Below are 27,942 nucleotides of genomic sequence, written 5' to 3'. Positions count from 1 at the left end.
CTGCGCCGCCGAGCCGCCCGCGCCCGCACGTCCAGCCTCCAGCATGAGCACCACAGTCAGGCAATACTCCTCCTCCACGTCCCTCAAGGGCTTCGGCAGCCTGGGGGGAGGCTCCAGCAGGCTCTCCTCCGTGCGTGTCGGGGGAGGAGGGTACCGGGCCCCCAGCGTGCACGGGGGCTCCGGCAGCTACTCCGTCTCCTCGCGCGTGGTCTCGGGGCTCGGCAGCGGCTTCGGGGGCAGCTACTGCAGCAGCGCAGGAGGGGGCTTCGGGGGCAGCTATGGGGCCGGCTTTGGGGCCGGCTTTGGAGGAGGTTTTGGAGGGTTTGGAGGCGGTGACGGCATCCTGCCGGCGGGGGAGAAGGAGACCATGCAGAACCTCAACGACCGCCTGGCCGCCTACCTGGACAAGGTGCGAGCCCTGGAGGAGGCCAACACGGACCTGGAGGTGAAGATCAGGGAGTGGTACAAGAAGCAGGGACCTGGTCCCGAGCGTGACTACAGCCCCTACTACAGGACCATCGAGGAGCTCAGGAACAAGGTAGGATGCTGGGATTATCACAGTGGGATGTCGCGTGTCAGAGAGGAAGCAGAGACAATGACTGTTACCTCTGTAATTAGTCAGAGACAATGACTGTTACCTCTGTAATTATGTCGTAAAAAGTGTCCCAGTGGCATGTGTGGAGTGCCCGGCTGGGAATTAGAGATGTCTCAATGTCAGCTTTTGGTTACATCCTCCCGAGTGGAACAAGTGGCAGCTTTCACTGGCAGGAACAGATCTAAGAGGACGTAACACAAAAATGAAGAAAACAGGACAAGTCTGCACTGATCATGTGGGTTCTTGGGAGTTTAAAATTAAGGTGCAGGGAAATTTGCAGCTTTGGGCGAACTGTGAAACACTGATGTCATATTTGGAAACATTCAGGCAAAGAATTTGCAAACTTGTTTCAGCTCCTTCTGTTGAAGAGAGTTAGATGATAAAAGGTTGGAACTGACCAATAACGAGGTTTTTGCCTCTTTTGGTAATTACTGCCCTAGGGCTGGAATTGCTACGAAGTCCCCAGCCCAGGCAGCTCAAGGGGGATTCCTCTCTGTTTGATTTGAGTTCCAGCACACCATTTTGGAGGAAATGCTCGATTTTACATTGTTCTCTGTTACTTCCCATGTATGAATTGCCCCCAGGGATTCCAGGAGCTGTGGACAGCTGGAGCTGCAGGAGTGCTGGCAAAGGATGCAGGGAGCTCATTTTTCCCCCCCTCTCCTCAACAGAGTTCTCCTCCCAGTGTGGGTTATTTGCTCCTGCTTTGGTAATATGAAAATCAGAATCTGTAGGCACCTGCTCACTGCCTTTTGCTCCATTTCTGTTGCCAACCAATTAAATCCACCCCAGAACAAGGTGTGCCAAGCACAGACACCCCACTGGTCCCTCTGACCTTTCCACAAACAGCACCTGCCCTGGAGGACAGGAACAAAGGCCACCATCAGATCTCACACATCTTTTGTGGCCTCACTCTGCCTTTTGAATCACTTAGTGATGGATTTTTGGAAAGGGAGGTCATGGAGTCACCAGCAAGCAGTCTCAGCTGCATCTCACTTGTCCTGATTCCAGACACACTTCTGCTAAGGAAATGCCAAACTTCCCCAAAAGTGTTGTCCTGTCCCAACACTCAGCCAGGAGGAATTCCTGTGACACTCTTTTTTTCTTTCACTGCCCAGGTGTTGGTGGCCACAGTGGACAATTCCAACCTCCTACTGCAGATTGACAATGCCAGGCTGACAGCAGATGACTTCAGGACTAAGTAAGACACATTTCCTGGAAAAAATTGAGCAAAGATTGCAGGGAAGTTTGATGAAATGAGAAGAAAATCCCATCCAAACCCCAGAAAGGCAATGTGGAAGCAAAGCCTTCAAAATGAGGGTGCAATTTCCAAAGCAGATGGTTCTCTCAGCCTTACAGGCACCCAGGGATTATGTTGCTTCCATCCAAAACCACTATTTTATTCCTGTTGCTGGTTTATCTCTGGTACAGCCTGTTCAGAGACCTTGCCCTGTGCCTCACTGTGCCCTTAATGTGTGTGTGCAACTCCACAGAGCCCAGGGCCAGTACCAAGGCCTGGTGGTGCCAGGAGCAGGGTGGTGTTATGGACTCAGGTGGACACTTTATCAGTTTCCCCCCACTCTGTTCAGAATTCCCCTTAGGAAAATTGTCAATGAGGCCATGTAGCGCTGCCACAATGCCAACAGCAGTGTGTGGAGGCAGCAGGCAGCAAAGCCAGGTGCTGTGTGCCCAGCTGGCAGGGCTGGTGCAGCTTTGCTGACCCTGTGTGTGTGTGTGCCCAGGTTTGAGTCGGAGCAGGCTCTGCGCATGAGCGTGGAGGCCGACATCAACGGCCTGCGCCGCGTCCTGGATGAGCTGACCCTGTCCAGAGCCGACCTGGAGATGCAGATTGAGAACCTGAAGGAGGAGCTGGCTTATCTGAAGAAGAACCACGAGGAGGTGAGAACAGAGTTGGGCTCTGAAAAGGCCATCCCGGGCACTGAAATTTGAGTTGTGGTCCAGCCTTTAAGGCTATGCTGAGTTCTGAACTGCTGGGCAGGAGGTGAGGAGTGCTGGTGAGGCACTCTGGACAGCAGCACATCCTCCTGGAGCCTGTGGAACTCCCATTCACCACTTGCCACATCAGTAATACCCACTGTGGCTGTTAGAGGTTTATTAACCACCCTTGCAGCTTCTGGCTGGGAACGTCTGTTCCCTGAGAAATGAAGCAGCTACAGGCACTGCTTTATTCTCTGGAGAATTAACTCCAGTGGGGAGTTCACAAGAATTTGGATTATTTTATTTGTGGTCCTGGAGCAAATACCCCAATTTGCTCCCTTTTGACCAGCCCCCAAATGCTCGCTTTCCTGAAGAACTCTCTCTGAAGAGGAACATTTTATATGCTGGTTCTTGAACTGCATGATGATGTATTTCTCTTTTTGTGTCAGGAAATGACTGCCCTGCGTGGGCAGGTGGGTGGGGAGATCAGCGTGGAGATGGACGCTGCTCCTGGCATCGACCTGACCAAGATCCTGGCGGAGATGCGGGAGCAGTACGAGAGCCTGGCGGAGAAGAACCGCAGGGACGCCGAGCAGTGGTTCTTCAGCAAGGTGAGGAGCTGGTGCTGAGCACGGGGCCGGGGCCGTGGCTGCTGCCAGGGCTCTGAGGGCACGGCTTTGCCTCGCTGCAGACAGAAGAGCTGAACCGGGAGGTGGCCATCAACACGGAGCAGCTGCAGAGCGGCAAGACGGAGATCACGGAGCTGCGGCGCACGATCCAGAGCCTGGAGATCGACCTGCAGTCGCAGCTCAGCACGGTACGAGGGCTGGGCTGCTGGGATGGGGGCTGTGCCCACTGGGCTGCCCCCTGAGCCCATCCCGTGGGCTCATCCCTGTGCCCACCCCACAGAAAGCGGCGCTGGAGGGCACCCTGGCCGACACCGAGGCGCGCTACGGCGCGCAGCTGGCCCAGCTGCAGATGCTGATCACGGGCGTGGAGGAGCAGCTGGCCGAGCTGCGCTGCGACATGGAGCGCCAGAACCACGAGTACAGGGTCCTGCTGGACGTCAAGTGCCGCCTGGAGCAGGAGATCGCCACGTACCGCCGGCTGCTGGAGGGAGAGGACGCCCAGTGCGTGAGGGGCTTCGCTGGGAGGAAGGCTGGGAGGAGACGGGTCACAGCAAACAGAAAATGAACCACCTGCATCCCCTGGAGGGTTCTCTCAGTGCATTCCCTGACCCATTGCATGCAACGGGGTCTCTCTTTACAGTCCCACCAGTCCACAACAGCCCAGTGGTTGTAACAACCCTGCAGCATCCCTGGGTTCTGCCTGCCATCCTTCCATGTCTCTGTCATCCCAGGCAGGGAGCAGCTTCGTGGGTGTTGCACTGGTGTCTGAATTCTTGTGTCACACACCCATCCTTAACAGTTTCTTCCTTCAGTTGGGACACTGGCCATTTCCAGAAGCATTTGAATCATGTATTGGTACAAAATATAAAGGCAGGGTTTAAATGATGATTTCATCTTGGAGATTACTCACTTTTTCCTGTTTCTCACCTCCTTTTCCTTGTTCTCCTCCCACAGCATGTCTTCCCACTACATCTCGCAGCCTGTGAAAGAAGGTAAGAACAGGTTTTGGCTGAAGCTCTGATCATACACAGCTCTCATACCCTCACCCACCTTCTTAGCACAGACTCCTTTTACTTTTCTACTAAAGTTACTATTTGATTATATTTTGAAAATTTGAACTTATGTACAAAATTTTACGATATAACAAATTTATTACATAACAAGTATTATGATATACCAAAACGTGTCAGAAATTATCTGAACAGACTGAATCTGTACAATTTAGCAGTGGGAATGTGGTGCTATATTGGGTTTCTGATGTGATTATTGTAGTAACAAATCTCTAAGATCTTTAAGACACTTCCTCCTTGCTGCCCTGGAAGTAACAGTTCCTTCTTTCCCCACTGCAGGACCAGTAACCACCCGCCAGATCCGCACCATCTTCGAGGAGGTGCAGGATGGGAAGGTGATCTCCTCCCGGGAGCAGATCACCCAGGCTGCCCACTGAGGCACTGCCTGTTTTGCTGCAAGCCTCGCCCAGCACAGCAAAGCAGATCCCAGCTGATGTGCTCTTGCCATATGGATCACCAAAAGCACCTTCTCCCACTATCACCCCATTCCTTACCCTCTCTCACCCTTCTCTCAGCTCTGTGCCACACAGAAATCAAATAAAGCTTCTCTTTGCAGTCCTGCAAACCAAGGTCTGGTCTCGATGCTCTGGGGCTGTCCCACCCCTGCAGCTGTGGGTCAGAGCTCCTCCCTGGATGGAGAAACCTTCTCCATCCTTGGTACCCTGCTGGTGGGGCCTGCACACCCACACCCCTGTGACTCCTGAGACCTGGCAGCTTCAGGGGAGAGGGTGTAGGGGGAGTCTAGAAAGGAGCTGATCCCACAGGTCTTGGGAGATGAAGCCTGTAAGAATCCCTGTTTGGACAAAGCTCTGCTCCCCTGCTGCAATGCCAGCAACAGCAGTGCTGAAGCTTTAACCCAGAGAGGCCAAGCAAGTGAACTAAGCCCGAGTGATGCAGACAGGACCCTGCAAATGCCACGCCCCAGCTCTCCCCCAGCAGCTGCTCCCCATTCTGGATCCCAAACCTTGGGGTGAAATGGTCTGAAGCTGCAGGCAGGACAGGGATCTGTCAGGAGGGCTGCTGTCCCCCCAGACAGGCACACTCAGCTCAGCTGGGCTCCTGCTTCCAAAGGCACCACTGAAGGGTGAAGAAAACAGTGATGGGAAGAGGAGGGTATGGTCTGTGCAAGAGAAAGGATTAAAATTCTTCAGGGAGTTCGTGTGGCACTCCCCGGCTGCCGGTGGCTGCTCCTGACACAGCAGTTCCCACTGCCGTCAGCCGGCCCAGCGTTCCTGGAAAGCCAGTTCAGACACATTCTTGGCTGCTTTCTGACACATTTATTACTTTGTAAATCCAGCTTCTAACTCAATGAAATGAATCAGAGCAGCGCAACTAAAGTGAGAGTGAGAGCAGAGCTGGCCACACATCTTTATGACCCTTCTCCAGAAATCTGTCTGGAATGCAGGAGGAGATAAGAGAGCATTCTTTATTTTTCCCCAAACATTGGAATGATGCCTGCAGTGCATCATCTGCCCTGCAGCCAGGTTGGCAGGGCTCCACAGTTTCAAGGACCCCCATGCCCCTGCCCTGCAGCTCTGCCCAGTGCCTGGGCTGTGTCTCCCCTTGGAGCAGACCCCTGGGACCCTTGTGCACCCCCAGCATCCACTGGCCAGAGGAGACTGAGTTCTGGTTTGAAGTTTAGTGCTGATGATCCGTGAGCTCATCAGTGGGGTTGGGATAAAGGCTGCTGCACATCCCCGTGGAGCTCCATGGCTGACCCACAGGTCAGCAGCAGCACAATTCTCAACCCGAGGCACTTCCAGCCCCAGCACCTCCACAGTCCAGCCTTGAGGAGGGAGCCCAGAGCAGCCCAGGGACCCTCCCTGGGGGAATTCATGTCCCAGAGCTGGGTAAAAACAGGGTTGAATCACTCAAGATCAGATACCTGAGAAAGGTTGGGACAGTCACAGCCTGCACGGCCACACCCCATTCCAGGTCACCTCTTAGGGACCCTGTTGTCCCCACGGGTGGTGCAGGGACCTCCAACACATCTTGCAGCTCCTCTGAGTCCCCTGCCATGCCTGTGCCCCTCTGGCTGTTGCCCCTGCAACAGCCAGTGCAGGGATGCTGAGGTGCCTCTCTGGAATTCACCCTTGCTTTATATTTTCCTCCTGTAAAAGTCTTGGCACACCTGTGTTCCTATAGAAACAACAAATAACACTTTGCTTTAATTACTCCTGCACAGTGTGAGGGAGGTGTGGAAAACAGATGTCAATTTTCTCCTGCCTTGAGCATTAATAATTAGTCCTGACCTTAGGAAACCCCACGGAGGAGGGAGATGCAGGGGTGGCTCACGCTGACAGGCAGTGGCAGCCTGAGGCAGCTCTCAGAAAGTGGGAATTTAGTTCAGAAAGATGGTTTGACTCCTCAGGCAACACTGAATTCCTCTGACAGAAAAGACCACTTTAGAAACAGACATTAATGCGTGGTTTTCAGCTCATTTTAGGGAACTTTTTAATGATAATTTGATTCCAGGGCAAACTTTATAAATATATAAAAAGAGGGGAAGTGGTTTTATCCAGGTAGCATCTGCTGATATGTAATTTTGGAGCCAGAAGTTCACCTCCATTTTCTCCCCAAAGTAAGACCAATTGTATGTTGGAACACCATTGTGCTACCATGAAGTTCCTGTTATGCTGCAGAACTGGAATTCTGATTTTGAATAATATTAAAAATGGGCTCACAGCGTGCACGTGCTCAAGAAGAGAGGCAGGATCTGGTTTAATACTGAGCCTTTTACTTCAAAGGGTGTGATACAAACAACATGCAGTCCTTGTGGTTGTGTTCAATGGGAGGTCATGGAAATAACGTCCTTGAGTGGTTAATGTAGTTTTAAGTCTTAATTAATGCTCATGATTTCAATTGCTGCCCTGTGGCATTACCAAAGTATCACAGATATTCTGGGCAATGTGTGTTTTTATGGCATAGCAGATCAATGGCAAACAAAAGATGAAAGAAAAGGCAATTCCCCATAGAGGAAGAGCCGTGAATCACCTGTGTGACACATAGGTGACAGTGTGACACAGTGCCACTCTGAGGGGCTTTGCTCAGGGCAAGCCTGAGCGTTTGGACTCACAAAGGGGCTCTGTACTGGTTTTGTCTCTAACATTCCCCTTTCCCCACATCACCGCTGCGATCAGAGAGGACAAACCGCGGCATTGCCCAGGCAGAGGTGAGGAAATGAAGCTGGGGACGAAGCACATTCCTGGGAGAGACACGTCCCGGCCGCCCCCGCGCTGCTGCACCTTTTCCATCTGCACCTGGGCAGGACGAGCAGCGAGTGGGCGTCCCCTGGGGCTGTGCCTGGCGCTCACACGACAGGAACACGCTGACTCCAGGGGACAGAACAGCCAGAGCCAGCACGGAGGAGACCCTGATCCTCCAGAGACCCTGATCCTCCAGGGACCCCGATCCTACAGGGACCCCGAACCTCCAGGGACCCCAAACCTTCAGGGACCCTGATCCTCCAGGGACCCTGATCCTACAGCGACCCCGATCCTACAGGGACCCCGACCCTCCAGTGACCCTGAACCTCCAGGGCCCCCAAACCTTCAGGGACCCCAAACCGTCAGGGACCCTGATCCTCCAGGGACCCTGATCCTACAGCGACCCCGATCCTACAGGGACCCCGAACCTCCAGTGACCCTGAACCTCCAGGGACCCCAAACCTTCAGGGACCCCAAACCTCCAGTGACCCTGATCCTCCAGGGACCTTCATCCTCCAGTGAGCCTCATGCTCCAGGGACCTTCATCCTCCAGTGAGCCTCATCCTCCAGGGACCCCAATCCTCCAGGGACCCCGAACCTCCAGGGACCCCGAACCTCCAAGGGTTCCTGAACCTCCAGTGACTCCAGACCTCCAGGGACCCCGATCCTCCAGCTCTCCGCCCCGATCCTCCAGTGACCCCAAACCTCCAGGGACCCCAAACCTTCAGGGACCCTGAACCTCCAAGGACCCCAAACCTCCAAGGATTCCTGAACCTCCAGTGACTCCAGTCCTCCAGGGACCCCGATCTTCCAGCTCTCCAAGCTGCACAGACTTGTCTCCATCCCCCAGTAGCAAATGGGAAGATAGGGAACCACTGCTGCACAGCAGCCAACTCCTGATATTCCAAGGACACATCCCACTGCTGTACCGTCTCCAGCTTTCTGCAGATGGAGGGGAGGGAGTTGTGCCCTTTGAGCTCCTTAGCAATGTACCTTTGTTCTTCCTTCCATACCCTTTCTCCCCTCCTTTGGCAAATGATCTAAGGAAGAACTTGGCTCTTGGGAAGGGGCTGTTGGGGCCTGTCTGCAGAGACAGCCCAACAATCCACCGTGTGCACACATGAGCAATCCCTTCCCCTCCACACCCCGCAGGATGAGCCAGGCACACTCAGATTGGTGGGTGCTGCCTGTGCTGTGGGTCAGCAGGGCCTGGCCACACCACTGTGCTCAGTTCTGGAGCCTTTTTGCTTGCCAGAGACAATCTCTGTCTCTCCTGAAGCTCCGTTTAGGTGGGAGCTGTAAACTCCAAACTCACAGTGAAGCTGTCCTGCCTGCTCACAACTGGCAGAAAAACACCACAGAAAACATCACTGAGCACTGCTGAGCTGTGCTCCTGTCAGCTTTGTGCTCCTGTTCACAGGGCTTAACACCAGGAGCTTTTTCCTTATGTCCTTCATCTACTTTCTGCTATCCCATATTTTCCCTGGAGATCTCATAATTTCTAGCTAACTACCATACCCTGTCTTTTTGGGATGGTTTGCTAGTGCTTGTTCACAAAGAAAACAAACCATCCTATCACTTTTCCACAGTCCCCCACTCTTGGGTGGTCTCTGAAGTGAAGACTCCAGTGAGCCCTGGAGCACAAATTCCCTTTTCATTGCTTTTTCACGACTGATCATCCCTCTCCCTGCGGATAAAAGAGCGGACTTGTATTTCCAGGACTGGGAGCCAAGTTCCTTCCAGTACCATTGTACTCACGGGGTTTGGAGGTGCATTCAGGGCCTCACAACACAGCTGCTGTCCCTGCAGGTGTGTGTGTGCAGCCCAAGCAGGGACAGGAAACTGTAGCTGGGACAAAAAGCCACAGTAGAAGAGATGCTGAGCTATTCCCTCAAATGCTGCCTGCACTGCTCTCTTTCAAAACTCACAGTGCAGAGGGAATTAAATCATAGCCCTGAGCAAGGAGCCTCCTCCTTTTAATCACACCTGACAATTTACTTGGAAACGGAAGAAGCATAAAGATGCCCTTTGTAAGAGAAAAAGCTTCAAGTGGAATATGACAAAAAGCATGACTAGAACAAAGGCAAAAATGACGATTCTGGAAGTTGGCTCAGGTTTCTGAGTGATGAAAATCGTCGAAGCAGGGACCTGGTCCCGAGCGTGACTACAGCCCCTACTACAGGACCATTGAGGAGCTCAGGAACAAGGTAGGATGCTGGGATTAATGTGACATCTTCATCAAAGTCACTTGTGAAGAGATGACCTTGTTGGTAACAGCTGGAGGGGAGAGGCTTATCAAATAGCAGGTCACTAGTCTGAAATGAAAACCAGAGCTTTGGAATAACAGTCACTATGAACAGCAGATCACCAGGCACCAGAATGGGTTTTCTTCTGACTGTTCTGGTGTAGGGAGAAAGATGGGGCAGAAAAGGAGGCAGATAGATTCAGGTTACCTGATGATACTTGCTGCCACACTGTCACCTCCTGCCATCCTTCTTAACACTTGTGCCCCATAGCTGCTCCCTGTTAGGCTCCTGATGGAGCTCTCAGCAGGCAGTGACTTGTTATGTCCTGGCCCTATTCAGTGCTGAGTGAGATGCAGATGGAGATGAATAGTCATTTTCACAAATATCCTACAAATCAGACTTTTCCCCCCCTATCCTGTGAGGAGGGTAAAGGTAGAGGTTAAAATAGAAAGAAACTGTCCTATGGGATGGTTGTTCTTTGGGAGTTGCAGACGCAGAGTCCGGTCCAGGGTTGGAACACACTGGGCTCTGGTAGGTGCTGAAATCAGGTGTGTGTCCTGCTGTAAAATGCAGCAGATGAAGTCATGGCCAAGGTAATTTCTTTATTCTTAGCAGCTCCCTGGATGATTTTAAACAAAAGTCCTTCAGCCAAAACACCAGAATCTGCCCATCCCTCCCTGGCCTGCCATTGCTTGCCCACCTCAGCCCTTATCACTCATCCCCAGTCAGCTCAGGCTCACTGAGAGAATGAGGTGTGGGCGGTTGGGCAATGTCATACCTGGTCTGTAAGAATAAATTCCTGGGAAATGGGGCAGGGTCAGCCCCTGGGGGGAACACACATTCCTAAAATTTCTTGGGCTTCACCCTGGGAGAAAGGGCTTGCCTTGATGCAGGAAGTTCCTCTGCAGATTCCAGCATGTTGGTGAAACATCTGGAGGCAGGAGCTGTCTCTGGGTTTGAGTGATGAAGTGCTGGGTTTCACAGAAACCTTCTGCGCCTGATCCAGGGGAAGGCAGATCCTTCCCTCCCTCTCCCCCCTCAGCTGGGAAATGACCACATCAATATTCCTGGATTATTCCTTGGATATCCCCTGAAGCAGGAGAATTAACAGCTCTTCATTAGCTCGTGGCTACAGAAATTCCTGCTCACTAAATGGCCAATCATTTTCATAATGTCAGAGCAAATACTTGCACCTCAGGTGTAATTATGAAAGCCAAATGAGGTAGGCACAAGGCACTCCTTCCTTCCTCAACCCTTTTTTCCTTCCTAGCTGGGCTGCACCCATTCCCAAAGGCTGGAGTGCTGCCAGGGCTCAGCATGGTGTGAGCAGCTGGAGGTGCCACCTGGGCAGGGTGACATGCCCAGGGCAATGTTCCCAGGGCACCGAGCCTGTGCTGCTGGGAGATGGAAACGAGCACCCCCTCTCCCTCTTTGTAGAGCCCACATGGAAGTCCAGCCCCATGGCCCAGTGCTGCTCCAGTCCTTCTCTGGATGGGATCACTCAGACTGTTTGAAATTACTTTTTAACTCTTTCACTTATCCCCCATCAGATTCTTTCTGCAACTGTTGAAAATGCCAACATCGTCCTGCAGATCGACAATGCCAGGCTGGCAGCAGACGACTTCCGAACCAAGTGAGTCCAACACCTCCAAGAGCTTTTGTGAAAAAGGGGGAAAGCCAGGCTGTTCAAGGTTCTTTTTACCTGCACCTGGGACTGCTCCACTGGAGTGGGACATTTGGGAATGGTTCATCTCTTCCTGAGCACAGCACTGCTATTTCTGCACTGTGAGACCTGTGCATGCACATGGAATTAAAGATTCTTGACAAAAATACACTGAATTGGGGAAGGAAAAGACAAGAAAAATGCTGTATCAGGTGGGTATATGCAACTGTGTGTGTGTCCCCAGGTTTGAGTCGGAGCAGGCTCTGCGCATGAGCGTGGAGGCCGACATCAACGGCCTGCGCCGCGTCCTGGATGAGCTGACCCTGTCCAGAGCCGACCTGGAGATGCAGATTGAGAACCTGAAGGAGGAGCTGGCTTATCTGAAGAAGAACCACGAGGAGGTGAGAACATTTGGGCTCAAATTGGGATCTATAAACGTTCCTTGTCCACCAGGAAAACAGCCAGGCCAAACACACAGGAGTCTCTGGAATCAGGGCTGTCAGGACACATTTGAGCATGAAGGGGGAGAGAAATAATCCCTTCAGGCAGGACATGCAGGAAGTCTGTGGGGTTCCGGTGCTGGGTGCAGATAAGAAATTTCTCACCATGGGAAGATGCCATGTCACTCTGACGTGTGTTGTGTCTTCTTTGTGTCAGGAAATGACTGCCCTGCGTGGGCAGGTGGGTGGGGAGATCAGCGTGGAGATGGACGCTGCTCCTGGCATCGACCTGACCAAGATCCTGGCGGAGATGCGGGAGCAGTACGAGAGCCTGGCGGAGAAGAACCGCAGGGACGCCGAGCAGTGGTTCTTCAGCAAGGTGAGGAGCTGGTGCTGAGCACGGGGCCGGGGCCGTGGCTGCTGCCAGGGCTCTGAGGGCACGGCTTTGCCTCGCTGCAGACAGAAGAGCTGAACCGGGAGGTGGCCATCAACACGGAGCAGCTGCAGAGCGGCAAGACGGAGATCACGGAGCTGCGGCGCACGATCCAGAGCCTGGAGATCGACCTGCAGTCGCAGCTCAGCACGGTACGAGGGCTGGGCTGCTGGGATGGGGGCTGTGCCCACTGGGCTGCCCCCTGAGCCCATCCCGTGGGCTCATCCCTGTGCCCACCCCACAGAAAGCGGCGCTGGAGGGCACCCTGGCCGACACCGAGGCGCGCTACGGCGCGCAGCTGGCCCAGCTGCAGATGCTGATCACGGGCGTGGAGGAGCAGCTGGCCGAGCTGCGCTGCGACATGGAGCGCCAGAACCACGAGTACAGGGTCCTGCTGGACGTCAAGTGCCGCCTGGAGCAGGAGATCGCCACGTACCGCCGGCTGCTGGAGGGAGAGGACGCCCAGTGCGTGAGGGGCTTCGCTGGGAGGAAGGCTGGGAGGAGATGGGTCATAGACACAAAGTGCCTCGGGTGTCAGTCCTCATAGCTGTCAGGGCTCGTTTCTCTGCTCACACCAGCTGTGGGTGCCCAGTGCTCTGTCCCTGGTGTCTGGCGGTAGTGGGATGTTGCTGTGGTTCCTCCATTCCTCAGGAGAGGCCAAGTGGATCAACACTTTTATCTCCATGAGCCTCCTCTGTTTTTCTCCTGTCTGAACACAAAGCCTGTATAGCAGCAACAAGCAATATTTGTCCCTGACATCTCTTTCGTTTTGTGCTTCTCTTGTAGCATCTCCTCCCAGTACTCCTCGGCCATGTCCTCACACTCTGGCAGAGATGGTAAGAACCCACCTTTCCTCTCAGCCTGGTTCTCTCCCCTTCCCAGTCAAAGCAGGGCTGCTTAAAGCAGCATTTTCCACTCCCTTGTGGAATTTCCACCAGCTCTTGAAGAATGTGCAATATCTGATAATGTTTTAAGCAATTTCTCTCCTTCCTGCCGTGAATAATTGTCGCCCTTTCCTCTGCAGTCACCACAACGTCCCGCCAGGTGCGCACGATCGTCGAGGAGGTGCAGGACGGGAAGGTGGTCTCCTCCCGGGAGCAGGTCGCCCTCACCACTCGCTAGGACAGCCCCTGGCTCGGGAGAGCAGCAGGCTAAGCCAAGAAGTGCCCGAGGCCATGCGTGGTCGGGTTGCGTCCCTGAATGCTCTCTTCACCTGCTCTTCTTCATGTGTTGCTCTCATTCCATGCAGGTGTCTCTGGACACACTTAATAAAGCTTTTTTTTCTCGCTCGTGCAACTGCAGACTTGTCTGATCATTGACACGTGATCCCTCAAAGCCTCTGGGTTCTGTGTTCCTGCCAGGGAAAGTACGAAATCACAAGAAGCCAGTGACAGGAGGGGAATGGAGGGACATGGGCTCCACCTGGAGGGACAGGGGCTCTGCCTGGGATGAACATAATTGGAGACAGTTTTTTCTAATGAACTCAGTGCTTGTAAATACATGGGATTGGCTAAGACATAAACTGTGTGATACAAAATGAAGGCAGTTATGGAATGATGAGGTTTGAGGTCAGTGTGCCACGGGACTGGTAATTAAAGCAAACAAAATAAAGCTCAGTTCTCTAACTCTTAGGATCATAAAAAGTCACTTTCTCCTGTAAGCAGAACTTAGCTAGCTTCAGCAAGACTGCTGCTGTCAGGTGCTCTCTCTGAGACATGAGCCCAGCAGCCAGCTGGTTGGCAAACCTCATCCCTACAGGCCTTCTGTCTCTTTTGACTCTTTAAATCACACTATCAGGCACAAAAATTTTACAGAGCTATTCATGCTGCCCCAGGGCTGCACTTGAGGAACTAAAGTAACCATTGCTTAATCTGCACAGGGATGAGCAGCAATAATTTCTATCACTGTCGTGTGTAACAGATCACTGCTAAAACCCTTCCTGAAACACACAAGGTAGAAATGACGCCTGAGGCTGAGCTGCTGCTCAGGATTAGTGACTCAGCTGGGCAGCAGCAGGTTCTGGCTGTGCCTGTGCCCACTCGCCTGCTGGAGAGCGACCAAGGCAGGGCCAGAGAGGAGAGGAAATTGTTTTAGAGCCAAAAGCCTGATGGAATCACTTTGACCCAACTTCATGCTTTTTAGTCTGTGGTAGCTGGGAGCCCTGTGCATCGGCTTATGTCCATCCCACACCTCAAGGATACAGATCTGGGGCTCAGATCAAAGTGAGAGGGAGCAGTTTGCATTAAATCAGCTTCCCTTATAGCAATGGACAAGAGGCTCCTGCAGCTGAGGCTCAGCTCGCTCCTCCTTTGGGTGATCAGTGGTTCATTCATCCTCCCTGAGTCTCCCCACAGCATCACAGTCCCATGTGCACTCCCCAGGGTGCTCCCTGGCCCCAGCAGCTTTGGAAAGAGCTGATGATGTCACGCTGGGCATGACAGGACAGGCAAAGGAGATCGAAGAAGTGGGGAACCTGCCAGGTCTTTCCAGAGAAGGGAGTGTGAGATTTTATCACTCTGTATCATCATTCAGCAATTACAGAAAAGGGCAGGAAACGAGACACAGCAGAGTGCAGAGTTCATGGACTGTATTGTGCTTCTCCCTTTGCTGGGATGACAGACCTTCCCTGGGGAAAGTCTTCCAGGCCAAGCAAACCAGAGCTATCTCAAAAATGAAGAGCAGATAAAGGAAAAATGTACCTGAGCCTCAAGCTGTTTAAGATTCTCTGGCAGTGGGCAAAGCTGCAGGCTGGAAATTCTGAGCAAACTGCTAATGTGCTGCCTTTTTCTTTTTTTTTTGCATCAGAAGAGAGTTGTAATACTTTAGCTGTAAATGGCTTTTTAAGTCTTGAACCATCTGCAGAATGCCCCAAGTGTATGAACACTGAAAAGCTTTCTGCAAACCACAAATATAACTGATTAAATATAAGTAGGAGGCTAAAAGAAGACGTCAGTCCAAGACTAATTTGCTCTGCTGGCAGCACAGAGACGTGGCCCCTTCTGCAGCCAAAAGGGCGCAGGGAGAGATGGATCCAGCAGAACACTCAGTCATCTCTGGGATCTGTCACCCCGTGCTGAGATATTTACAGCAATCAGCAGGAGCAGCCTGAGATGAAATCCTGAGGAGAAACAGCTGGGAGAGCTGATGGAAGAGCCTGGTTTGTAATCAGTGGATTCAGTTCCCCTGGCAGGACCTTAGCAGGGGATATTCATCAACATATATTTGCATCAATGAAAAAGGCTTTAATTCTGCATACAGCTCAGTGTAACCCTGTTATCACAGGCAAGAGCAAAGTCCAAGCTCAGCACAAATGATCCCTGTGTGACATTATAGTGCTCTGAAGAAGGAAAATACCACAGAACTGTAAGGTAACTTATTGCTTGTTATTTACCCTTTGCTACACACATTTGTGTCTGTGAAACATGGACAAATTTTCTCTCCAAGAGATGGACAAACACTGGTTTTGGAGAGCATTTTACAGATTTGCTGCAAGCTGCAAGTACAAGAAAAGAAAGTCTTTTTAGGATTCAGTTAGGAATTACAGAGGCAAGACCTCACTGAATGATGGTGAAACTTTATGGACAACAAAAATGGAAACTATGAACATCCTGTAAAAGCATTTCCTGATGGAGACATAGAGAGAAATCGATGGGATGTGCCTGTGTCAAGACTAATATAAAACAGCAAGAACACTGACAATGAATAATACTGAATTAAATGCCATCTTTCCAATCTCTAACGCCCCATGTGCTCCTCAGACAGTTGTTTTTACAACGCCCTCAGGGAGGAGGATAGTTGTTATTGTTTTTTCCATCCTACAAACCATGAAATTGAGATTTGGAGGAGCTGAACGATTTGCCTGGAGTGACTTGCAAAGCTGGGATCAGACCCTGGAGCACTTGGTGTCACCAGTAAGATGGAGATCAGCCTCAGCACAGCCAATAACAGGCTGACAGAAAGTGGCGTGACAGGTCCATCACCAGCCAGATAAGCAAATACTTTGTAAATACTTAGTAAATTGAGAACAGCAGGATTTTCCATAGGTTAACATGGAAATTCAGCTGACAGTGAGCAGAGAGGAGCTCGGATGAGCTTGTCCCTGGCCAGGCTGGCAGGTGCTGGCAGTGCCTGGCTCCAGCTCCTCTCCTGGCCCTCCTGTGCCTGGGCATCAGCAGGGATTTGGGGTTTGGTGCTGTGTCTGAGTCACTGAGTCCCCAAGGAAGTTCTCTTGGATGTGAAAACACCTGGTGATTCAAGGAGTGTTTGTAGTAACATGAAATGCTGGATCTCCTTCTTGGGGGCACATTAAACTTCATCTGCATTAGCCTAAGAAACAGTCCTCAGCCTTAAAAGATATCCTGAGACTCCCAAAGGATTTCCCTGCAGGGAAATCTAATCTTTCTCATTTCCATTGCCCTGTTGAGTCTGATAATCCTGCTGTAGAAGACTCTTGGGAATAACTCCAGCATGTCCATCCTCTGCCACCACCCCACTCTCTGTCACACAGCCCAGGACGCCGATGGAAACCTGAAAAATAATCCCTTCCTTTCTATTTTTTACAAAGCTCATTACATGGGAGCAACACCTTTGCCTGGGGGAGGCTCTTCTGCTCATTTGTTACTCGAAGTAGGAATTTTTCCTGGTCAGACCTGTGCTGCTGTTCCTGAAATGCCCACGGGAGATCCTCATGAGCCGTCATTCCTCTGCTCCCCTGTCATTCCCCTGCTCCCCTGTCATTCCTCTGCTCCCCTTGCTCCCTTGGGGTGCAGCAAGGGGCTTTTTGCAGCAATTGCCTGCGAGGGGCTCCCAAGTCAGCCAAGGACAGCTCATCAGAGCATCGCCCCTGGCTGCCTGCAAGGATGTGGGGAGCAAATCTCCGTCTGCAGACTCCAACCAGGAAGTCAATCAAAGCTAATTCTGGAAAGAGCCTTCCATTAGGCATGGAGATCCCATCATTAGCAGGTCTCCTCATCACAAAGTGAAAATGGCTTTAATAAAATGAGGGCTGTGACTGCTGGCAGGGCTTGAAGTTTGTTCTGATGTAAAAGCAAGAGCTGGTTTTAAAGAAAGTTTTGAATTTTGGAAAGGATAAAAGCTGCCATGAAGAGCACACAATTCCAAGAAAATAGTAAAAAAATTACTGTTCTCCTTTACAAAAGCTGTAGGAATTCTAATCACCTTTGGTAAAGTCTGAAGGGAAGAGAGAGAGAGAAAGAAAGAGGGAAAGGAAAGAAGGAAAGAAAAAGAAAGAAGAAAAAAAGAAAAGAAAAGAAAAGAGAAAAGAGAAAGAAAGAAAGAAAGAGAAATAAAGATATGGGCATCTCTGCTTAGTTTGCAGTAATTGAAAAAAAACCCTCAACTCATTGTGGGTGTTTTCCTCATTGAAAAAATCCCACAGAACGGTTTGGGTTGGGAGGGACCTTAAAGACCATCTCATTCTACCCCCTGCCATGGGCAGGGACACCTCCCACTGGACCAGTTGCTCCAAGCCCCATCCAACCCAGCCTTGAAAAATGAAGGACTATATAAATCTCAATTAAATGAAATTAAATGTTTACTCAGCAGTAATTTTATAATTCTTTGGTAGAAAAAAGACCAGTTGTGACCAGGCTGCAGGTGGGCTCCAGGCAGCCCTGCCTGACCCTGATCCCTGGCTCCAGGCAGGGTCTGGCCACCACTGTGGCACCAGAGCACTCCAGCTTCCCTTCCTGATGATGGCTCTGACAAAGGATGGGCACCCACAGAACCACCCCGCAGTTCAGGTGTGCTGGATTTGCAGTGTCAAGATAAAATTGAGCTTAATGAACTTGCCCAAATGGCAGAAGCAGTATTTGTGAGCCAGGCTGCACCTGACACATTCTTTATGCCACATGGCCAGGTGACCTGGATGCCAAACCCAAGGCTGAACCACATGTGGGTGAGAGCTAGCCAATATTAGCATTGCTATATTAATGTTATTAATAAAATGAAAGATTCCGATGACAAAACATTTTAATTATTTCCCTTCTTCCTCAATTTAGCATTCCAGAACTAAAAAATTAGTTTAATAAACTTTTTAAAAGATCTTTTCTATTGTCCTTTCTAAATTTAACACCTAGATTGTATTGGAGAGTTTTCATAGCGCTGGCTGGAACTGGATCAGACTTCTGTAGAGTCATGCATCTCCTGAAATTCTCTACATTACTGTTTCAGAAATCTTATGAAACATCCTGTGGGGCAGTGAATATTCAGCGGACTGCATGTTTGGTGTCCAGCAAATATCCTTTCATATTTTGGATAAATACTTGACTATTTTGTCTACCCTTGAAAGCAGCAAAACGACCCAGACCTCCTCAAGGGGATGTTTTGATGGATGTAGAATAAAGAGAAGGGATAAACCAGCCCTGGTACATTCCAGTGCAATATTCCTTTGTGCTCTCCTGGAGCATTTGAGGTCTAAAGACCCAGACCAGGGGCTCACTCCAACAGTCAGGTGGAATGGAACAGACCCTTGCTGCAGGCCCAGGGTGGTCTCCTGGCCCTGCTCCCAGGGACTGAGGCCAGCTGAGTGAGGGGACACCCTCGTTTCTGGTCACAAAGGGGTCGAACAGGCTCTGTCAGATAGGGTGCCTTTCCCACAGCTTTCACTTTCCGGGTAGGCTCGCCCACGCCGGGGATGGATAATTGCCGTGGTGCTTCATTCCCCGGGCACTCTTGGGTATCGTCGGGTTTTTGTGTCACTGTTGTTGAGTTGTCATCACAAGTCAGACCTGATGATTCAGGAAGTAACATTTTTGATGTAGTTTTGAAACACGCTTCTGTTAACCAAAGCATCTTTCTGTTGTGGGATTTCTGGAGACAAACGCCTTTGGGGAATTATTTCCGGCTGAAAAAAAAAGAAAACACCTCCTAGCCAGGTCACAAGGAGGAAGAATAAACAACCCTTCTCCAGTGGCACGATCCACAGGGACTGGTATAAATAGAGGACCAGGGGACAGAGGTATCCCAGTTGGATCCTGCAGCGACCTGAGCACTTGCCTTGGGCTCTGCTGGCTCCGCACCCACACCATGAGCTGTACTGTCAGGCAGGTCGTCACCACCTGCACCCAGGGCAGGGGCAGCACAGGCAGCAACGCAGCTGGCACTGCCAGGAGGGTCTCCTCTGCCTCCTCGGGGAGACACGCTGCCTATGACTTGGGTGCTGTGGTTGGCAGCTTCTCCGGCGGCAGCGTAAGCGAGGGATTACTCGGGAAGCAGCTGAGCGCCGGCAGCGCGGCCGGCGGGAGCTTCGGAGCCGGCCAGAGGGCTTGTTCTGCCCTGGGATTCAGCGGAGGAGGCGTCTGCACTCGAGGTGGCTTCCCCAGGGCTGGGGCTGGCTGTGGGGATGGGATCCTGTTTGCTAACAACGAGAAGGCGACCATGCAGAACCTCAACGACCGCTTGGCCTCGTACCTGGACAAGGTGCGGCTCCTGGAGGGGGACAATGCCGACCTGGAGTGCAAGATCAGGGAGTGGTACGCCAAGGTGGGGCCCATCTGCGAGCCACGGGACTACAGCTGCTACCACAAGGAAATTGAAGACCTTCAGAACCAGGTAAACCCTTGTTTGTTAAGAAAATCCTAATATTTCTTTGGGCTTTGCTTTCACATGTGCACAGAGTCCTGTCGAAGGGCAGCTGAAGCAGTGGTTTATATGAAACGATGGTCTGTGGGAGGGGGGATCCTGCATTTACTGAGCACTGATGCTTCAGCAAGGCCAGGTCCACACAGCTGGCACATGGGTTTCCCTGCTGTGATGCAACATAACTGGTTAATAACCCCAATATATGGAATTATTATAAAATACCTCAGGTAGGTGTTTCCTCCAGAGTCTTCTGGAGGCAGAGGAAGCAGGAAGCTGCAAGCCCACATATTCCTCTTACGATTTCTTTTCCAGATCCTGTGTGCAGCCATGGAGACTAACAAAATCCTTCTGAACATTGATAACAACAGGATGACTGCTGATGACTTCAGAGTGAAGTGAGTATAGTCCCCTGCTGGCCCATGGAAGGGCAGGTGAAGGGGGTGACGGGGAGATCCCAACCCTCTGCCTGTCACACTGCATAGTAAAACAGATCTCTGATACCACTGGCAATGTTCTGAAGTGAAAGAACTTGATCCTAATTTTTTTCCCCCAACCTCAACTGAAGGCCTTGCCCTGCTTTGCTGCCGGGCTGACCTTTGTTTGCTGCCTGTGGTTTAAGGTACGAGACCGAGTGTGGTCTCCGGCAGAACGTGGATGCCGACATCTGCAACCTCCGGCCCGTCCTGGACCAGCTGGCCAGCTGCAAGACCGACCTGCAGCTGCAGTGTGAGGCTCTGACAGAGGAGATGTGCTGCCTAAAGACCAACCACGAGGAGGTCAGCTCTCTCAGGGAGCTCAGGAGAAGGAAAGTCTCCCCAAGGGTGGATGGATATTACTGATACAGCCACGTATTTCCTGCAGGAAATGAGCTGTCTGAGGAAACAGGCAACTGGAGATGTGAGCGTGGAGGTCAATGCCTGCCCTGGCCCAGACCTCAGGAAGATCCTGGAGGATCTGAGGTGCCAGTACGAGACGCTGATGGAGCGCAACCGCAAAGAGACGGAGCAGTGGTACGCCTGCAAGGTACCTCGTGTCTGCAGAGCTGCACCAGCTCTGCCCCAAGGGGGAAGGGAAAAAATGAGCGATTAAGAGGTGTCCTAATAACAACAAGTGTCACAGATGTGCTCAGATCTAATTGTACTGCCTGATTTGTGTGTTCCATCCACAGCAGAGGCACCACCACTTGGGTCACTGGGTCAGAATGGAATAAACAGGGTGTCAGCCTTGGACGTGCTCAGGGCACTGCAGGGTGAGGGGAGGTCCTGGACACCACCAGATGCAGTGGGGAGGTGAGGAAAGGGTTGCTCTTTTCTGACCTTGCAGGTGGAGGAGGTGAATCTGGAGGTTGTCACAAGCAGCCAGGAGATCGAGTCGAGCAACAAGCAGGTGACTGAGCTGAGACGTCAGCTGCAGGCCCTGGAAATCAACGTACAAGCCCAGCTCACTATGGTAGGCGATGCCACAAGGATTCACAGCTCCAGCTCCCACCAGCAGGGCTGTTCTTGTGTCCAACCCAGGTACCTGTGTGTTTGTTCTATTCTCAGAAAGAAAACCTGGAATCCTCTTTGACGGAGACTGAATGTCGCTACAACAAATACCTGGCTGAGCTGCAGAACCAGATCTCCTGCGTGGAGCAGCGGCTGGCTGAGATCCGAGCGGAAATGGAGTGCCAGAACCAGGAATACAAGACCCTTCTGGACGTCAAGTGTCGCTTGGAGCAGGAGATCCAGACCTACCACTGCCTGCTGGAGGGTGGCCAACACGACATCATGTATGCAAACAGAGCTGAGCACCCTAAAATCTCTGTGCTTTGCCTTACAGGGATATGAAAATTTGTGATCCTGGTAGGAAAAGCAACACTGTGGTGAGGAGCTAGTGCCGACCTGCTTCCAGACAGGGCTGATTAGAAAACCATGAGGCATCTGAGGATTTGGCTCTGATAAATGTCCAGGGAGCACACCAAAAACAATTTTTGGGCCAGGGAACAGGCTGGGAGAGCCACCAGAGCTGTCCCAGCTCCTGGCACAGTTCAGCAGCTCTTTAAGGGCAACTTCACCAGCAGCTGGACAAACAGCCATGTAACTGAGTTTTATTGGCTTGCCAGAATGAGACAGGATTAGGGACTAGCAGGTAAATTAACTGAAACCATGAATTATCTAAACATTTTCAGTTTCGCACAACAAGTTTAATTAAAGTTTTGGAAGTTTAATTTGTATGCAAAGCAGCTGGCTCTGCCCTGCCTTCCACTGACTGAGGTTTTGAAACAGGCAGGCTGTTAATTCCAGACATGGCTGCACACACACAAAACTGCCCTGAGCACCCACCTACTCCTTTTGTTTTGTTGGGAGAGGAGGCTTTGGAATGGTGGTGCCCTGATGTGGGCTCCTCTGGACTCTCCAGTCCTAAATTATTTACAAGAAAATCAGGTTTTTGTTCCAAAATACCTATTGCAAGGGCTGAAGCAGCACTGTTAGTGCTTACCTGGAGTAATCCTGAGTGCCAGATGGAAAAGCATCATGTGCCAAAAGACAGAGGTGAGGGACAGAGGTGGGTGGTGGCTGCAGCTGACCTCGGGGCTGGGAGGGGGAACTGTGACTGTGACTGAAGAGATAGAGCTAAAGCAGTGAGGAGGGCAGGGGGAGACCTCCAGGGTGGCAGTGCTGGCGGCCTGGGTGTCCAGAGCTGTCTTTTTCCACAGAGGGTCGGCAGGAAGAGGAGTCGGTGCCGCAGCAGCTGGGAGAAACGCGGGGCTGAAAGCCAGCCTGTGCCAGCCCTGCCTGCCCTGAGCCCTGGGCAGCCCAGGGACTGTCAGGTGAGGGGGCCTCCAGGGAAGGGGGACCAGGAACTGCTTCTTTAGTGCTGGGTACCTGCAGAACAGGGGGTCTCCAGGCTTTTCTGGGTGATGAAGAGAGGCTGGAGGGGCTTTTCCCTGGAGAGAGGCTGGGCTGGAGTCAGACGCTCGGGATCACAGCTGTGATTGTTGGTGGTAGGGCACTGGGATTGACTGGGCTGTGGTGGGAAGCAGAGATAAGGGATGCAGCTGTGGGATATTTGTTTACAAACCTCTGCACAGAAGTTGTGTTGACACTGGGGGGTGCCCAGCAGTACATGTGTGTTTAAACAAGGCTTTCAGCACAACATGGGGAGGAGGAACTGGCAGGGGAATCAGTCAGTCACAAGTCTTTCAACAAGGATAACATTTAGCAAAGCTGGGGAGAAGAGGGAAAGAGAAAGGTCAGTACAAAAGCAAAGGGCTGTAAGAGAAAGGCACAGGATGCAGACCCCCCTGAAAAAATTATTCTTCCTCCTCTTCTTCAGGTCACTGCAGACCAGAGAGTCCCTGCCAGCCCCACTGCACATCCCCTGAGGAGCTCTCTGAAGCAAAAGTCTTTTGGAAAAACAAGGCAAAAATAACCTGGGAGTTCTCAGCTGTGCTCCAGCACCAGTCAAAGGGACTCTGCAGGATGGCACCTCCTGGCCACCCTGCTCTGATCCCACCACTGCCCCTCACCCAGGCTTCCCTGGGTTGTGGCCATTCTCCAAAAGCAACCGAGGCTTGTCTCCAATAAAACTTTGCTCCTGCTGATACAGCCTTGGGAAATAATTTCTACAAGTAAATCAATATACAAGTATTTAAAAAATGATAAAAAAAAATGAATCCACCTTCAGTCTCCAACCACACAGCAATCACTACAGGGAAAAAGGAAAACAAGCCATGTTCCCATCAGTGCTCCAGCTGAACTCAGAGGCTGAGGATGGGGATGGAGGGTGGAGAGAAGGAGCAGCTGATGTTGTGGAAAGGGATATTTGCTACCAGAGGAGGAAGCAAGAGCCAAGACATGAAGCAGAAGGTGGTGAGGAAAGAAACACCCAGGGAGGCTGGGCAGAGGGCAGGGAGGGAGTCTCAGGGCTGTCTGACTGACAGTCTGTGACTGAGAGAGACCTTGCAAAGAAAAGGGAGTCTTCACTTAAGCAGGCATATGCTAATATAATATAATAAAATGTAATATAATACATAATATCACATAGTATAATGTAATACACAACACCTTTGAGTTATTACAGATGCACTCTAACAGGATAAAATCAAGAACAACAAGTTTTCTCAAATAATACCAAAGCAGGAATTTTGAAAGCCAGGCTCTGCTGGACTCTCCACACCTTTCTGGTGGAGGAAAACAATTCCCAGAAAAAACACTAAATAAAGAACCTCTAAATGGATTTGTAAAAAAGGCAAACAGGAAGAACCAGCTGGCAACATGTGGGAAGATAAAAGGGTGAGACAAATTAATATGTGGGAGAGAATTTTTTTAAAAGCGAGACACAATAAACAGACAGACAGAAAAAAAAAAAAAAAAGCTGCTGGCATTTTATTAGCCCAGAGAAGGGAATGGCAAACACATTTAGGAACACAACTGCATTTTGCTGTGTGTGCAAGCCAAGGCTCAGGATCCAGCGTGTCCCTCCTCGCTGGCAGCAGCGTCCGAGCCATGGGCTGGGAGTGGTGGCACAGCCCTTGCTCCTCACTGTGGGGCTCTTTCTCTCATGAGATGTTGGATGGGTTTGGTGACTGACCTTCGACAGGGGCCTGACATGAAGGTTTCTATCAATAAGGCTTTGGGGAATACAGTGAGTCTGATTTAGTGTCTGTTTCTAAAGAGAGAAACAGCTCAGACAGCTCGGCCATGGGCTCTTCCTGGGCTCTGTCCAGGACACTTGTTAGCCCTGTGGAGTAATTGCTCTAATGAGCTGCTGGACAAGCTCTGTGTTACTTTCCCTGCTCGGTTCTGCATCTCCCATTCCTGCAGCACTAATTATGCAGAGCATTTTGGGGTGATTTAAGCCACCTCAGTGCTGACACAGCACCTCAGAGGTCACTGCGTTGCATCTGTGCAGAAACACAACTCTGGCTTCCCTGCCCAGTGTTTATAAGTGATGGGGAATGGTGACAGCTGTGGAGACAGCACAAGAAGAGACAGGGAAGGGAAAATAAATGAAATGGGGAGGACACAGTGCATGGAACGCAGAACAGGAGTGACCTGGGACCTGGACTGCACAGCAGCTCATGGGCTGTGCAGCTCACAGGAGCTCGCTCTGTCCTCTTGTGACATGCAAATCTTGCAAAGCAAGAACAAACAAGCAACTTCAAGACAGAGAGACTTGGGCTGAAGGTACAGGGCAGGGAGAGGAACCCAAGGATACAAAGAGCAAGGGTGGATGCTCCCAAGAGGAGCAGGGCTGACAGCAGCACTTGGGCTGGCAAGCAGACAGTGAAATGCACTGTGACAGCTCCAGCAGATGTGTCTGTGTTGTAAGAGAGCAGGAACATGGGAATTACACCACCATCAGGAAAAACCCCTGAGGAATTAACACACCAGAGATTTAAGGGAGCAGTGAAGAAATGGGAAGAAATGGGAAGAAGACAAATAGTTTTGTAAATTACCAATGCTGGAAATCAGCCATGAGTTTCAGACTGCGTGGCACAGACAATTATCTCTGATTACAGGCACAGTGCATTTGGAAAAGCAGGCCATGTTCTGCTGTGATGCACAAACTGTAATTTCTCTGCAAAAGTCTGTTTCATACAGTACACAGACAGGTACAGACTAACACCCACAGTAACTATTTGTGGGGTTTAGATTTTTGTTTATTGGCTATGTAACATTTGTAAAGAATTACAAGAGATGAGCAAACTGCTGTTGTAACCCAACAGGAGATTTCTCAGTTCAGTGCACTGAATAATATAACCTAAACTACCAGTATGAGCCATATATTGAAAGTGTATTGAAATTAAGAGACTTTTTAGCACAAGTATGATCTGAAGATAAAAGAAGACAGTCTGGGGAGTTCTGGCTGCCCTGCATCTTTGCCTGCCTGGCTCTGTTGCACCACTGGACAGTGCCTGAGTGCAGGAGGTACCTGAAACTCCAGATTGTCCGGTTGTGACCTGATCCTGTGGCTCTGCAGCAGAGACCACAGGCTGAAGCCCTGGTTTCCCTCCTGTCCTGCACTGTGCTCAGCTCTCCATGCAGTGAACTTCTGCAGTTTCATCACCCATCACGACTCCCATATGTCCTAAGTTCTCCAGGACTCTCCTCTGCTGTGATAACCTCCAGTGCCACCAGAGATGCACCTGCTGGAGGCCTGACTGCACTGTCAGCACCTGGCAGGTTCTGGAAGGATCTAATACTCTTCATCAAGTGAATCAGGGGAGACTGAACTTTGGTAGGAAGAAACCTGGTTGTGTCCAGTCCTGCTGGACTTCTCCTTCAGCACTGCAAATGCTCAGAGTCTGCAGATGTGAACACTCAGCAAGAAAGAAGCTGAAACAGAGTAAAGCTCTCGGTCTCCAAGGTGTATTTAAGGCTGTGCTGTTACCAAACCCACTGTGGTAATTATTTCAGTTGCCTTACAGGATTTGGCTAAACATGGTGGTATAAACCAGTGAGTCACTAGCCAGGAAAAAGTCGTGGTCTGCATTTGAAAGATGGGAGTATGGGGCCTGGAGCCGGCTCAGTATCACATCAAAGAAGAGTTTAATAAGTGATGCCTAATGGCCATTATGCAAATTATTAATGGTAATTACAAGTGACAAGATAAAATCATATTCCAGTGTGGTTGCACAAACATCACTGAGGCAATGCTTATGAAAGCAAAGTTCTGTTGAACCAGACACACCTTTCTTGTAGTTGACACAAGAAAACATTATCAGCTTTGATAAGCAAAGCGAGGTGAGCGTGTGGAGCCGGGCTGGGCACAGCGACAGCCACAGCTCCCACAGCACCAGACTGTCCTGCCCACAGCACCCCTTGGGAATGTGGCATCCTCCTGCCTCCTCCATGTCTGGGCACCAAAATTCACCCTTATCCCCTCTTCCTCCCTTTTCACTCTCTCTTCTCATCCATCAAGCCCACAAGACTCAGCAGCGTGGCACTGATGTTGTGAGCGACCACTGCTGATTGTCCTGGCCTCTTGTGGGGCCTCTTGTGGCTTCCTGCACCTGAAACCAGTTGTTTCCTCCAGTCCTGCACTTGAAACCAATTGTTTCCTCCAGTCTACACTGAGGTTGTAAATACTTTAGGGACATGTTTATGTCTTAGACTTGCACAGTCCCTTCCCTCTGTTCTGCCCCAAGGCTGTGTCCCAAGGCTACAGGAACACAGTAATAACAAAAGTGGAGGAAAAGAAATCAGTTTAGTGGGGAAAAAAGTCAGCACTGAGGGAACACAGCCTGTGCCTGTCTCAGTGCCGAGCCCTGGAGCCCTGACATGGCCATGAGGACATGAACACCACAGTTTGTGTTTGAGATACAACCAGGTTAGTCAGACACCGGCTGCTGGGTGCATTTGCTGTATCAAACACATGTTCCATGCCCCAGTGACATTGGCAGGAGCCCAGAAAAACTCCAAAGAATGCAACTGCATCCTAAATATGAGTTCTTGAGAAGAATTGTATGGTCATGTCTAATCTTCATGGGCAAATTGGGATTTGAGTCTGTGGACCATTCCACCAGTACATGAGTGAAAGGTTGTACAGTGCTGCTGCTGTTTGTTTTGTGGAGCACGACCTGTTCCTTCTTCCCATCAGAGAACTGCTGAAGGAAGCAGGGGTGGGTGCTCTATGCCCACCTGTAGAAAAATGCCCGACATCTGCAGGGTCTCCTCCTGAACCCAACGCTCTGCAAAGGAAAGAAATGCACCCCCAGCCCCATCTCTGCACGTTGCTCTTGGGTAACTCCTGAAAACCTCCCCAGCAGAAGCGAAGCTCCAAGCAAGCATTATATTAATTTCTCTTGGCTCCAACAGCCACACCCTGTCTTCAATTATATTCCTCAAAATGACGGATGAAAGCCAGATTTGCTCCCTCTCCTCCTTTTTGCTCTTGATTTTCCCGACTGTGAGTCTAGGCTGTGTGGGGAGCACAGGGGCTCTGTCTTGGGGGAGGATGGACTTGTATTTCAGGCACTGCAGTCTCAGTGAGGAATCTGAGCTCTGACAGACTTCAGCTCTGTCCTTAAGCAAGTTATTTCCCTGCACCATATGAATAATGAATATTCCTGGATGCCGCCAGCCTTGGGTAGGCGGCTTTTTATCATTTTTGATCTAAGTAAAGAAATAAAT

General features: G+C 50.9%; 2 protein-coding genes across 7 annotated transcripts; both read left to right on the top strand.

Moving 5' to 3' along the window:
- Positions 1–34: 34 nt before the first annotated feature.
- LOC121347624 (keratin, type I cytoskeletal 14) lies at positions 35–13,495 on the top strand. 6 transcript variants are annotated; one of them, XM_041426400.1, is made up of 8 exons: positions 35–538; positions 11,235–11,317; positions 11,592–11,748; positions 12,005–12,166; positions 12,247–12,372; positions 12,465–12,685; positions 13,007–13,056; positions 13,245–13,495. In XM_041426400.1, exons 1-8 carry the CDS (start codon positions 44–46, stop codon positions 13,340–13,342), a joined length of 1,392 nt encoding a protein of 463 aa, XP_041282334.1. In that variant the 5' UTR covers positions 35–43; the 3' UTR covers positions 13,343–13,495. The 6 variants fall into 6 exon arrangements, with proteins under 6 accessions (XP_041282334.1, XP_041282336.1, XP_041282339.1 ...); XM_041426402.1 differs by lacking the exons at positions 11,235–11,317; positions 11,592–11,748; positions 12,005–12,166; ... (2 more) ...; positions 13,007–13,056; positions 13,245–13,495 and adding exons at positions 1,714–1,796; positions 2,338–2,494; positions 2,983–3,144; ... (2 more) ...; positions 4,117–4,154; positions 4,512–4,610 and having other exon boundaries at positions 39–538; XM_041426405.1 differs by lacking the exons at positions 11,235–11,317; positions 11,592–11,748; positions 12,005–12,166; ... (2 more) ...; positions 13,007–13,056; positions 13,245–13,495 and adding exons at positions 1,714–1,796; positions 2,338–2,494; positions 2,983–3,144; ... (2 more) ...; positions 4,388–4,389; positions 4,491–4,609 and having other exon boundaries at positions 44–538.
- A 5,772-nt stretch (positions 13,496–19,267) lies between these two features.
- Positions 19,268–22,608, top strand: LOC121347620 (keratin, type I cytoskeletal 19-like). The gene is made up of 7 exons (XM_041426393.1): positions 19,268–19,792; positions 20,135–20,217; positions 20,442–20,598; positions 20,684–20,845; positions 21,146–21,271; positions 21,367–21,593; positions 22,521–22,608. Exons 1-7 carry the CDS (start codon positions 19,268–19,270, stop codon positions 22,606–22,608), a joined length of 1,368 nt encoding a protein of 455 aa, XP_041282327.1.
- Positions 22,609–27,942: the final 5,334 nt, after the last annotated feature.

This window comes from Onychostruthus taczanowskii, unplaced genomic scaffold (assembly GCF_017590055.1).
Source record: "Onychostruthus taczanowskii isolate IOZ18803 unplaced genomic scaffold, ASM1759005v1 scaffold91, whole genome shotgun sequence".
Lineage (NCBI taxonomy): Eukaryota > Metazoa > Chordata > Aves > Passeriformes > Passeridae > Onychostruthus > Onychostruthus taczanowskii.
Note: the sequence above shows the minus strand (reverse complement) of the source record. Positions and strands in the feature narration are given on the sequence as shown.